The following is a 13683-nucleotide window of genomic DNA, read 5'->3' on the forward strand; positions in this document are numbered from 1 at the left end:
CTTCTGCCTTGGGTTGGTCCCAAATGGTGGTACAAACGCAGTGCTAGTGCTGGGTGGGTGAGTGGCTGCGGACTGGGGGGCTTCAGGGTGGCACCTCCCGGGTGATCTTGTTTTAGTCCCCTCCTGTGCATACTCAGAGTGCCTGAAGACAGGATTGTGCTACTTTCTTAATTCCCAAGGGTGGATGGTGCTTACCATCAGCCTGCCCCTGAACACAGCGTTGCCTCTGTGAGTAGTGTCCAGCCTGGCTTTTGGGGACAGGTACCTGCACATCCCGGGGCTACGCTGTGGGCAGGGTGACCTTGGGAAGCTGTTGCCGTGCGGACATGGTCCAAGTGGTGATTTTCCTGGGCTTGGACGCAGTCATCCCCTGGGAGGTGGGACGGCTGGGAAACCAAAGCGTAGGACCGTGAAGGGGCACAGGATTAAAGACAGCGGTGACCTTAAGAGCCCGTGACAGGGCACAGAGGTGAAATGTGGTCCCTGTGACAGGCAGGTCTAATCTGTGCCTACGTGTCTGCTTGGGCTGCGCCTTACAGCCAGGCATCAGCTATTTGCTGATGCAAGTGCTCCCTCCCCACCTCGCTGCCCAACCCTGTGGCCCCCATGTGGCACCGGGTGTCCCCTCCACCTTCCTCCTTGGGGTGGGCAGGGGACACGGCTCTGTCCCCCTGGGCAGGTTTCCCTTGCACAAAATGGCTCCTTCCTGGCTCCCCTCACCTCCCCTTCCTCCCCCCTCCCCAAAACTTTCTTGCTATGGGGTTCGCCGCAGCGCTGTCCTCCGTCTCAGTTGTTCCCGGCTGTCAGAGGTTATATATATCCGCTCTGCTCATGCTCATCCTCTGTAACCATTTTCTGCTACAGAATCTTCTGGCTGCTCGTTGAAGCCTTAATCCGTAATGCAGCGATCAATGGGTATGCGCCTTTACCACTCGGATGCTCATTTTTTAATCCCCACTGCCTCCTTCAATGTCATCCCTTCCCATTTTTCTTTATAGAATTTCAGGTCTACTGTACCTGCTGATTACTTAGCGGAGACCGCTGGACATCTCCCTTAATTAATTCCATCGATTTCTCAAATCCCACAAGGTTTGGGGTCCTTAGATTTCTGAAGCAGCTAAATGGAATGTCTAAATTCCGACATTTTCCCTCTATAAATTGTTTTGCCAGGGAGACGCTGGGAGGCAGCGCTCTGGCTTTATTTATTTGGAGTGGACGTTAGCCCTGGAGCCTTCCCCATCCTTGCTGAGGGCACTGGGAGGGGGGTGCTGCTCACCCTCGTCACCCGGCCATGCCCCCTATGCCAGGGATGCTCCTGCAGACCCCTGGTCCTGCGTCCCGGGAGCAGCATCTTCCCAGTGAGGGAGGGACCAGCCTCGGGAAGGGAAAAAAGCTCCTGGAAGGGACCTATTTACCAGTTGGGCCCTGGCCGCATGCGGCTGGGGAAGACTCTGTTGCTATGCGCAGGGAGCTTAATTTTATTATTACTCTCTGCTATTTAATGTCTGTCTCTCAGGCAGCTGGTGATGTTTTAATGAAGCTGGAATTGCATAGTCTGTAGCACTGGATAATCGTAAGCTGCCGAGTCAGAATCAAATTAATAATTCATGAAATTAAAGTGTATAATTAATTCGAACCATGCAGATGAGGAGGGACCCGAGTCTTCAGCCTGAAAGGAGCGCACACGTGTCTGTGCGTGCGCGTGTGCATCTGCGATGACGGGGATGTTCCCACTGGGTCCGTGGCCGGGCTGGGCAGATCTGCTGCCTCTTGCCTCCCGAGGCCCTTGGGCCATGTTCCTGTCCTGGACTGTAAGTCCTAAAGGCTTAGATTTAGTTTGTTTTATTTGGAAACTTCCATATGTACACATACTGTTTTTGGGTTAAAATTGTTCCACTAGCGTTTGGTCCAAAAATGGTGATATTTGATGGCTGGGGAAGGGCCACCTGGCCGAGTCGCTGGGTCCGGCCACATCTCCCTTCCCCTGGAGAGGAGAAGCGAGATGTGCCTCCCTTCGTCATGGAATTATTAGTTTTTTTGTGGTTGTGTTTGTTTTCTCATTTGACCTGGTACAAAACTACTGGAAATGGAGCAACCACTGGGTTGCTCTTTGTAGGACTTTTGCAATGAGAAGTCCTGGGGGCCTATTTGGGCTTGAAAAGGCAACTGGGCTGAGCAGCACTGGAGGTTTAGAGAGCTTTTAGATTTGGGTCTGGTTGGACCCAGCAGCAACATCATTGATCCATCTTGTAGGAGGCACTGACTCAGTCCTCATACTCCTGCAAGTCTTTGCCAGCATTGAGAGGAGCAATGGGCAGGTGGGTAGAGGAGGTCGCACCACTTCACCTGTGCTGTCTCTCGGGGAGAGGGGTCTCATCACATCCCAATCCAGGATGGGACCGCTGGGACCTGTCTTGGGAGCTGTTTCTCTTGAGCCTCTCAATGCACAGGGAAGGGGCTTCCTTGTGTGTGCAGAGATCAGGCTTTGTAGCCAGGTGGGATTGGAGGAAATTGGGATACAAAGACAAGCACAAGCCAAAATAAAACATCTGCTTGGATCCAGAACAACCGTCTTCCCAAGAGTGTTGAGTTGCCCACGCACTGAAAGCTTGTTTATTTACCCAAGTTGAGATGTTGCATATTTTGCAACTTCGAAGGACAAACCTGTAGCATTTACGGTGTGTGCAGATAGCTGTTGGCCAATACTGGCAGCGGAGAAGTAGAGCCAACCAGGCTCTCCTGCCTCCACCATTGAACCATCTGAAGTCATTGCAGCCTCCGTAGCAGAGCGGTGTCCTGCGCTCCTCCTGCCTGGCTGGAGCAGGCTTTGCACATTTGGTTACAGCTTCCCCATTTATGTTATCTTTCTGCAAAGCAAAATGCTGGCATTGTGGATTTAGGGGGTGTGTTTCTAGAAGACATTTTTGAGGGAATCTTTTATTCATATGAATTTTATTTACTTTTTTTTAAGCCAAAAATCTGGCTACAGCAAGATAATGTGATTTGCTGTAAATGCCAGAGCTGTGAAGGATCTCAAGTACAAAGCTGATGGAATATCCATTTAGAAAACTATTGATTTGAAGTAAAATTGCAGTGAAAGGACAGTGTGAGTTCATTTTGGGGCTGTGGATCAGGAACCCTCCCCGCTGTTTTAACTTGACTGAAAAATCCTTTTCCCCATCATCGGGCACATGCTGTTCTTGCACCAGTGGAGCCATGTTGAGGTAGCATTGACATTCAGAGACCTGCCTAGCTCAGGAAGGTCACGTTTGGTGGAGCATCACTTCAGCCTGCTTCATTTTTCCTGGTGTGTTAGGTGGCTGAGGGACACCATGTTTCTCCTTGGTAGGAGAGACAAGATGTGGATTTGCATGTCTCCCACCAAGATGTAGATTGTAAAGTGTGTTTCTGGTGTGGCAGATGTTGGACATAAGCTGGTCATGGCTGTTTAAGCACTTGGTTGCATTTTAGGGTTCGGGGGAGTCCTGCCTGATACGGGGTCAAAGTGGAGGTTGGGAAACCACATTTTTTCTGCGGGGCTCTTTTGTGCACAGGAAATTCAAAACATTGCTTTTTATTTTGTAATCAAGGGCAAATGTAGCTCTTTTCCGTGTTTCATAAGGCAAGGTTCTTCTGATCGTTTCCAGGGCCTGCTGCAGCTGTTGGCTTTGGCAGTCCTGCATGGTTTTAGTTCCAGAGGAGAGACAATATTTCAGTATCAAAGGGTTTTTTAACACTCCCTGCCTAGGCTTTGGGAGCCACCCATCCACCCTGTACCATATGATGAAAAGGCAAAATACACAGGACCCTCATGCTGATTAATTTTGTGTGGTTAAGCCCTGAAGCTTTTGCGATAACTACTGAAATCGGACAATTGCGTTTGGACCATCATGTTTGCAGTTTGGCTCTTGAAATCCCGTTGGCATCTCCCTGCCTTGATGGAGATCCTTGTCCCAGGTTTTGGGGTGCTGGTGAGTGGCGTGGTTTGAGGACCAGAAGAGTGCAAGATATTTTTGTGAATTATTCCCAGATTTTTATAATAGCTGAGAGCCAGCCACACATCCTGGCCGCGTGGGATGAAAGCATGAAGCCGAGTCAGGACGGTGCAGTTTGCTTCCCGAGCTCTTTCTTTCAGTATTCAAACATGACAAGCCATAGCCGAGCCTCTCGTATCCTGTTTCACCTCTCTGTCTTGTGGTTTTTCCATTATAGGAAGAAAGAGAAGGGAAGGATTTCCCCCTCCCTGTGAACGTAGCTAAACATCACCAATGGTCTCCGAGGTTGCACGGTGCTGGGTAAATGCTCAGTGCTGTTAATAATAGCCTGCCCCTTTTTGCTAATATGCTCCCCTTTGGAGTCCACATCTTTTATGATGATTATTATTGTAGCTGTTAGGAGGCGGGACGTGGGGATGCTGAGAGCGAAGCTGGCTGCCTCCATCGCTCTGCCTCTGTCCTGCCCGGTCACCCCAGGGGGGGGGTTTATATGCCATCCGCTGAGCAGCTCTGGCTCTCTGGAGGGTGCGAAGGAGCCTGGCAGCTCCCCGGCCCTGTGCCAGCTCATCCCCACCACCCTGGGGTAGCCTGGGCTGGTCAGGGGGCATGGTGGGGAGACACTTGGCTCTTGGGTTGGAGCTGTTCCCGGCTCCTTGCAGATCGCCGAAGCTCTTGTGGGGGGAATGGGGAGGTGGAGGTTGGGGGTGGGAGCCCGGCTGAAAGGGTTACTGCCAAACGCAAACAAAAACACGATGTAAATGAGCCGCTTGCAACAGGTAGCCTTAATCAGATGCTGTCAGATGAATTCAGCATCTCTCCGATTGTCGCCTGCACTAGCCTCCCGTTCGGAAGCCCTCATCTGCTCCAGATGTGGTTTAATTTACTGCGACTTGGCTAATTACTGTAATTAAGGATTAATTACTGTTAATTACTTTCACATAAACTCAACGCCAGTCAAAGAGCGGAGCCTTATGAAGCCTGCCACAGCAGCGAACACAAGCACGGCAGCCTGGGTGGGCCCGCCGGGTCCTGGGGGCCATCCCGAGCTGGTACCCGCTGCCCGGCCAGCCCCGGCCCCGGCCCTCGGCCCCGCAGGGTCACCCCCTTCCCGGCCCTCCCGGGGCCGGCAGGCACGCGTGGCAGGGCTCCAGATGGCATCCAGCGAGCCAGGCGCCGTTATTATTGTTAATAATTAGATAGAGCGGGGATTTGCTGTGCAAACCCTGGTTAGGAACGGGAGGCCGGCAGCGTCTCCGGCAGGCTCTTCAAAGATGCGATGGATTAACCACCTTTCCCATTCCCAGCTCTTCCCGATGCTCCCATCCACCGCATCTTCTGCCACCCTGTCCACAGCTGGGGACCTCACTGGAGGCACTTAATATGTGAGAGACACAAAATTGTTTTGCTTCCTCTGATGTCATGCATGCAAAAAAGTGCTTTAGCAAATAAGGGAAAAAAAATATCAACCCTGTATCTAAGGGAACGGGAGCTGGGAAAACCTGCAGTGGGTTGCAGGAAGGAGAGCCAAAATGATTCATGGATGGTGCAACGTACAGGATTCCTGGGGGAAGCAGGGGTCTGCTGGTGGTGGGGGGTCTGCCCTGCTTCCCTGGCTCCCTTAGACTTGTTAGGCTCAGTATCTATTTGGCTTATTAGTTTTAAAAGTCCTGGGGCTATTTTTTTTCCACCTTAGCAAAGGGAGGAAGACCCTAGTGTGGGGGGATGAGGTGCAGCAGCGGAGGCAAAGCCGGGAGCGGACTGTGCCCCATCCTCACCCATTGCCTGCGGCCCTGGCTTGGTCTCGTGGCCGCGCGTGTAATATGAAGGCAGGATGGGGAGAGAAAAATCGGCATGATTAGACGGGTATTGTTCTATTAGATCTCTGCCTGCTTGCTGTTGTGTCTCAGCATTTGAAGATGAAACATATTCATTTAGCTCCCAGGATGAATGGTTTTAATAAGGGGAGCAAGATGAGGTGGGGTAGTCCTGATGACTTCAGAGACCCATCAACTCTCCCCCTAAGGCCATTTCGGTGATGACATGGGCCACACGACCATTAATGCCGCAATCAGGACAAGTTTTCCGTGTCCCTGCGAATCCTTCAGCTGGGAAGGGCGTGTTTCGGAGCCCTTGAAGGAGATGTGTATCAGCAGTAATCGGATTGAACCTGTGGGGAGGGCAGGCAGGGGGTTGAAGTGGGGGCTCCCGGGATGTGATTCCCAGGGGGATGCGAGGGGGAGCAGGGATGCAGGCTGACTGCCCGGGGGCAGTTTGGAGGGTGACTTGCCAGCCCATGTCTTGCTGAATTGCCATCTTCCCTGCATCCCGGCACCTGGTTGATGCTGTCCTGCATGGAAGTTGAGGCCTTGCAGCACTCATTAATTATTTCTGTATGATCCAGTGTCTCTCTCTGCCTTCCCACCTGGCCCCACTGCCACCCACCCGCAGGCTGGCCGTGGCCTGCCGAAGTCCAAAATCATGTTAATTCCCATTATTAGGAGCTTCTCCGGGGGCAGGGGAAGGGACACCACGCCGCTGCCGGTGTCCGCCTACGCTGGCCTTGCCGGTTTGGAGCCGGGGGTGCACGGGGGGGGCGCGCTCCGGTGAGCGAGATGGGGAAGGCAGCCGGCGCTGCGGCTGTCAGCTTGGCTCAGCCCGGCTGTCAGGCACAGGGATGCAGAGGGCCTCATTGCTTTAATTGACACCTTCCCCCCACATCCCACCCACGCTCGGCTGTCCCAGCCTCATCCTTCCTCTCATCTTCCTTCTCCCCAGGAGGATGCAGGGTGCAGTCCAGCCCTCCTCCTTGCCTCAAGGCTGGGGGAAAAGCAGCGAGACCAGGGGCTGGAGCTGGCTGGGTTCAGGAGCACGGCTGGTATCCCTCACAGGATGGTTTTGTGTGTGCTGATCTTCCTAAACACTGGAGCATCCAGTGTGGATTTCCTCTCCCGTGTCCTTTTCCAAGGCTCTGCAAAAATGTTTTGTGGCAGCACTCCTGGGTAATTGCTGCCCATGGAAGGACCAGAGCCTGGAGACCTGTGGGATTTCTGGTCATGCCTTGCAGATTTGGAGGCATCTCTCCATGCTCATCAGTGAGGAGCGAGGGTACTGGCCATGCTGCAAGGCCCTATAAAGCCCAAAGGGGAGGGTGAAAAGTGGGGGCTGGAGGAGCTGGCCGAATGGCTTCATCTTCCCCAGTCATCTCCGGTGTAAATTGTACCCGGCACATCAGAGTGTCCTGCTGAAAGCCAGGAGAGTCTGCTGCTTTCTGGGCCAGGAGGGTAGATATTTGGCCATGGGCTGCTGGTTGGGGCTGGTGTTTTGTTCCTGGAGGGGACAGCAGAGGCATCTTCTCTCTCTCCCAGATGAATGGGAAGCAGCAGATCTTGGGTTTCTTGTCCATCAAGAGCAGTGGGTACAGGCTGTGACTTGGCCCAAGCAGGGCCAAAGCCTTCTGTGGAAGGTTGCTCTTTAGGGTGATGGACCAGTTTGGAAAATCCCATCTCAGGAGCTCTGGGTGCAATGGATGCATTCAGCTCTGGGGAAACTGAGGTACACAGGGCCTGGGGCCAGTGCTTAGACCAGCTGTGATGGCGGCCACCACTCCCTGGTATGTGATAATGACTCCTGTCCCATCCTCTGCCACAACCTGACCTTGGCCCACCCAAGCTAGCAGACAGGCTCCATAGTTGGTCCTTCCCTTGGATGGAGGCCTCAGAAGGCTTTGCTGCAACCATGGCTGGTCCTGCAAGGACAAAACCCTCCCTCTGTGCCTGTTGAGAATGTGCCATGCAAATAAAATCTAGCTGACCCCGTCTTCCCGTGGCTTTCCTTGCCAGGAGTCTCGTGAACTGATTCACCTCCAACATTCAACCCAGGCGGCCAGTGCAGGCGATGGGGAGAGATCTCCCATGGACCGCGCTGTCTTTGCTCTCTATTTATTTTAAATTTGGGAGCCCTTTGAAGTCTGCTTCTGCAGCTCGTATTCTGCCAGGAGGCTCAGAGCAGCCTGTGTAATTAGCCCAGAAAAATGCCGCTTTCATGTGGGTCGGGGGACCCAAGCAGAGAAGAGATTTCCAAGGGCTTTGTTCTGCTGCGGAAAAATGTTGTTTGGGGTTTGGTGGGTTTCGACAGAGCTTTTCTCACCCTTCCCTTTTTCTCCTACTGTGAGGTTTTGGCAGGGAAAGCACAAGCTGCTGCTCTGCAGGAGATGGGCCGTTCGGGGCTAGGCTGGGCTTTCGGGTACGTACAGAAGCATCTTGCACTTGAGCAAGGGATCAATCAGCCAGAGCCACGCTCCAGCTGGCCCCGGGGAAGAGTCGGACAACCCAGATATTGCAGGATTGCTTCCCACAGCTTCAGTTCTTTGCCTCTTTCTCCCTAAAAAGCATCCAAAGCAGGGTGCTGCTCTCCAAAGCCCTGTCGGCCGCTGCCTGTAGGCGCTGCTTCTGCACCAGTGCATGCCAAGGGGTGCAAAGTGGATCGGCGCAATCCCTCACCAGCAGCCAGTCGGTGCTCTTGGTCAGCTTTCAAGCTGGTGATCGCTGCAGGTAGTGGTCAAGAACAGCAGGTCAGTGTTTGCTGTCCTGCCAGGGTGGTGAGAACTGCTGCGGTTGTGCTGAGACTCTGGGCAGCCTTTTTTGTACTCGGGACTGGCAGAAATGCATGGTCCTTTGGGCTGTCTTGTCACAACAGGTTTTAGTTTCAGCCTTGCTTTTTACCTGCCTTTCCCCTCCCCGTAAATCGGCGGCAGTGGGTCAGTGGTTCTTTTACCTGTTTCCTGTGGGTTTTTGAGGAGCAGATGCATTGCTTTTCACATCTTTTCTGGCACCCATCCAGGCCCTCCCAGTTGCAGTGGCATCAGCAAAGAGGGGCCAGAGATGCTCCAGCAGGAAAGGTAGAGGTGTCCTCCTGCCCTAGGAGGTGGGTTAATTAGCAAACGGGTTTTCAGGATCATAAGGACATGGCTTGGGAACATATCTGTGCCAAGGTGGTGGCGAGGGGGTGCTCTGATCATCCCTGTGTGCAAGGATCTCCCCATCCTGAAAGCAGCAAGAGGCACAGACCACTTAAGAAACTGAGCAGTGAATGGGTTTTATTTTTTCTCACACTTTTTCTCCCCTGGCACTTTTAAGAAAAACAAACCCATAACAAACAACCCTAACTCACCCAATAAGCCAACAGATAATTACATTTCTCCCCAAACCAGGGCCAACGTGCAGAGCCAGCTGCTGTGGGCATGAGCAGAGGTCTTACCTTCTCCCTCTTATTTCTCATGTGTATCTTGCTAAAAGACCTTGTGCCACCTTCCTGCCTAGAAGGGAGCCCTGGGGCCTCCTTGGGGACCTCTCTGCTCTTCCCAGGTCTGATTCCTTCAGCTTTTGCTTGGGGGATGAACGGATGCAATGGAGCCCCCCGCACACAGGTCCCCAGTGCCTGCACGTGCCGTGCGTGTGTACGTGTATGGTGTGGGTTATATATGGGAGTATGGTATTTAGACCACATTAATGAGCATATGGGAGAGAAAGGAAAATGGATCGTTTGTGGTTATGATCTGGCTACTGTCAAAATACAGTGTTATTTTGACGGTTGCTTTGTCTTTGCTCTCCGAGCAATATGAAGGTAGTTTCTTAGCAACAAAACTGTGTTCGCAAACAACGCTGGTGAAAAACAACCCCCCCGGAAGAAGTGGAGGCGGTGGCCTCAAGAGCACTGCTCCCACGTGTCCCCTGGCCACACCATGTCCACAAACGAGGTGGGGAACGTCTCACCAGATGGCAGGCGCTTGCCTATGGTTGTGGTGCTGTGCCAGCCCTGCCCTGTTCCCCTCTGGGGTGGGTTGCTTGGGGTGCATTCACTGTCCTTTTTGCAGATGGGTAAACTGAGGCAACCAGGGCGGGGGAAGAGTGTCATGGGGTGGCCTTTAGGTGACATAGGAGGGTTTGAGCTTGTACTGGGTGACACTTGCCATGTGGTGGCTGGCAGGTGCTGTCTCAGTCCTCTTTTGGCCAAGGTCTTCTCCAGGGTCTCATCCCTGCATCTCAGATGAATCCCAGAAGGAGAGCAGGCGGGAGCTGCCTGCAAACGATTTTGGCAATGGTTCTCCCCTGCAATTTGGAGCATCTCTCCTTTGAAGGCGGCACTGGGCCTGGTGTCTGTGCTGACGTTGGAGTCCATGAGAGCAAGCGGTTCCTCCAGCCAAGTATCTGCCAGGCTGTGTCGGGAGAACTTTTATCATTTCTGTCACAGACATCACAACTCGCTTGTCTTACCATACATCTTCCTAAATGTGACAGAATATTCAGCTGTTATTAATTGAATACTCTCTAATTTAACTGCTTAGCAGGAGGGAGAGCGACTGGTTTGTCTCAGCGCGTAGAGCTGCCGTCGGACGCTCTGGAGCTCTTGGGGTGTGGAGGGGTGGTTTGGGGAGCAAAATGGGGCTTTTGGACTTGTTACTGTGCCCCCCCTCCACCCCCACATGGGCCTGATCCTGATCTTTATCTTGCCAGAGAAGGGCTCCAACTTCTGCTGTGGCTCCTGGTCCCAGGGCACGTGGCCAAGCCCAGGCTGGAGATGCAGAGGACATCACTGCCTCCATCCCATCCCAGCACTGCTACCCAGGGATGCAAGGGAAGGGATACCCCAGAAACATGACTGTGAGCCACTGACACTCTCTGGGTGCCCAGGAGGGAGGGAAAGGTGGTTTGGGCTGCGTTGTCCCCACCTCTGTCCAGGTGCCCAGAGGTGACACCTGCAGTGGGTAAATCCCTTCTGCTCTGCTGAGCTGCTGGAAGCAAGGCACAGCCCCTTTGATGGGCTCCTCACTTGAATTTTGATGCCTGTCATGGCTTGGCCATCCCCTCAGCCCCCAGCACATCCTGGTTGTGACCCCTTCTCTTCCTCCTCCACATCCACCTCCAGAAGCTCCAGAGATGTCCCACATGCAGACTGGTTGCTACTGTAGAGTTGCTGAGAAGTTCAGCTCCTTGGGAGGACACGGGAGGGAGTCCTCCTGGCTGTCACCCATGTGCTGGGGGGACCGTCCTCTCCAGCTGCCCCAGCCCTGTGCCCGCTTGCACACGCTCGTGTCTCCCTGCCGCTCTCCCAGAAAGTTCAAACCCAGAGTCAAGTTTATTGTTTCTATCTCGTTTATTTTAAGTATAGTTTTACACTTTATTATATGCTGTGACATCTTAAATGGAGCCTGTCACTCCATCTTGACTACTGCTAGGGGCTACAGCCACTTACTGTGTCAGGCTTTTCGGCAGCCCTGATTAACGATATCAAAACGAATGGATCCCCGTTGCAGGCACAAGCACAGAAATCAAGGGGTGATTTGCATATTCAAATTGTGCACAGCATTGAAAAGCTGCATCTCGTGCAGGTATTGCACCAACACATCCCATGGATGCACATATGGACTGCCCTGTGTATGGGACCTATATGTGCTGGTAAGGTTTGTGCACACCTACGTATATTTATTTAGTATCTTCAGCCAAAAGGAAAAAGCCTTGCCCTTTTTTTCCCCGAGTCTTTTAATCTCCCTGGACAATATATCAATTAGGATAGCTAAATGGAATAATTTTCTTTTTCTTGTGAGCCTGTTGGGATGTGTTGCAGAATTACCCATGCAAATGCTTTTTTTTTTCTTTTCCCTGAAAGTAATATTTTGTTAGGTTAATTCATGCACTGAAAAAACAAACTTTCTGTTCTTCCAGTCCAATCTCCACTTACAAGTCAGGTTTTTGTAACCCTGTCATTAAAATGCGAGGTAGCCTACAGTAATTTGAATATTTCATTCTGCCGGCTGCTAATGCACTCTGCATTACAGATGGTACTTGCTCCATCCTTCTGGACTGGGTTCAATTATAAATGAAAGTAGGGAGCTGAGATTTGTCTTTTTGTCTCTGCTTAGTTGGAATAACACAATAAAGCTTGATGGGTAGGAATTCCTCAAGCTGCCTCCTCTTTGCCTCCGACATCTCCCGTGTAGCTCTCTCTTCTTGATAGCAGATCCCACTCGCCTTTCAAGTCGAGCCCGGAGTATTTGGGTTGGCAGTGGCCAGGGTTTTCACAAGTCATTTTTGGCTCAGATGCATTTTATCCCCTTTTTGGAAGTGCTCAGTTCAGTCGTTCTCTTTCTCTGTTTATTTGCCATCCCCTGCATCCCTCCAGGTGGGGAGCAATGGTAGGAGAAACCCGCTTGGGCTGGAAGGAGGGTGCTGCATGGCTTTTGTGATGGTGGGGACACTTTTGGGATAGTGGGGACATTTGCCCCTCCTGGCATGGCCCTTTTTAAACAGGGACGGGGACAACAAGCCAGTCCTCAGCTGGAAAGAAGTGATGAGGATACAGAGCAGCCCTCCTCCATCCCAGGGTTGGCGCCATGGGCTCTTCCCAAAGCCCCTGGGAATAACAGGGCCCCTGAAGATCCAAAGAAAACGTTCACCTCTGCTTCATGATTAACAAAAGGGGGGGTCGCAAACCTATAGCCCAGCTGCACGGAGGCTCTATATTACATACAGATGCCTTTCGCGAGCTCTGTCCCCGGCCGGTAAAAGCAATATTGCCGAGGGAGTCAGAGGAGGTGAGGGCAGGGCTTTCAATTTGGTTTTACATTTACAAGGACCAGATGGCCTCGCTGGAGATGATCTTTGATCTGGGACGCAGCCGGAGTTGGGCAAAGATGTTTTTTTTTTAATCTCCTCTGTGTTTATGGCAGGGGCCTCTCGCAGGAGCAGGGGAGAGCTGTGCGTCTGTCTGTCTGGCCAGCACGCCACGGGGCTGGGTGTCAGCCCCCCTCTGCCCAAGGGTGCTGCTGAACCATGCGGATGGGTGGGCTTGGGGGTAAAGCCCCAAACGGGGTTGTCTCGGGTAGAAGGCAGACCCGGGTCCTGCTACCCCACTGCCCCGCAGCACAGAAATCAGCGTCAACAACCTCTTGTGTGGAATATAATTAAACACACGCAGGCACCTCGAAACAGAAATGACACTAATTGATCCTTTTTAATTATTTTTCCTCATTTTACTGGTGTCTCGCACCCTTCCAGCAGCACAGAGGTGTAGGGGGACTCTTTCCTCCCCTCTTGCCTTGCCAGATTTGGGTTTCTTTCTTCCCCCCACATGTTTTGAATGGAGTGGGAGCGAAGGCAGCTGATCCTATTTCACAAGCACTTGGACTCTTGCAGCACTCTCCCTCCTGTCCAAACAGATCGTTTACAGAAGGGGCCTCTATTTAAAGAAGGAACTGAACGTTCAGAGCTGGTTTTTGGCCTTAAAACACTGCCGACCGGCTGCTGCCTTTCAAAGGGTCAGGCTTTGTCTGGCGCACTCAAGGACCGGGTTTGATGCCGGGCTCAGCAGGTCCTCACAGAGGTGCGAGGGACTGAGCATCATATAAAAAATGTGCTCGCTTATTTGCCTGAGATCACTGAATCTCAGCAAAGCTGGGTTCAGGATAGCATGTCTTAGACGTGGGAGCTTGATGGACTGTCTAGACTCAGGTAAACTTGATCTCTCTGTGGTGGTGTGAGTGGGACAAGCTTCAAACCAAGCAAATGGAAGAGGAGCGTTCAGGTAGGCTTTGGTGTGACCTTTGTGTAGTATAGAGACCTTTGTGTGTAAGGGAAGCCTGCAAGGAGTTGGAGGAACATTGAGTCCTCAAGAGCTGTGGTACTTCAGAAAC

At 52.3% G+C, this 13683-nt stretch overlaps 1 protein-coding gene across 6 annotated transcripts in view; it reads left to right on the plus strand.

The window, feature by feature from the left end:
* PBX1 (PBX homeobox 1) overlaps positions 1–13683 on the plus strand; it is a 126149-nt gene that overhangs the window by 76844 nt on the left and 35622 nt on the right. The window contains exon 1 of one of the 6 annotated variants that reach the window (XM_065071870.1): positions 13237–13574. The exons of 4 other annotated variants lie outside the window; for them this stretch is intronic. In XM_065071870.1, coding sequence (XP_064927942.1) covers positions 13556–13574 — 19 coding nt within the window. In that variant the 5' untranslated portion in view covers positions 13237–13555. Of the gene's footprint in view, positions 1–13236; positions 13575–13683 lie in introns of those variants that run through there. One more of the 6 variants, XM_005498956.3, reaches the window with a different exon arrangement.

The sequence above is a fragment of the Columba livia genome, chromosome 8, assembly GCF_036013475.1.
Source record: "Columba livia isolate bColLiv1 breed racing homer chromosome 8, bColLiv1.pat.W.v2, whole genome shotgun sequence".
Lineage (NCBI taxonomy): Eukaryota > Metazoa > Chordata > Aves > Columbiformes > Columbidae > Columba > Columba livia.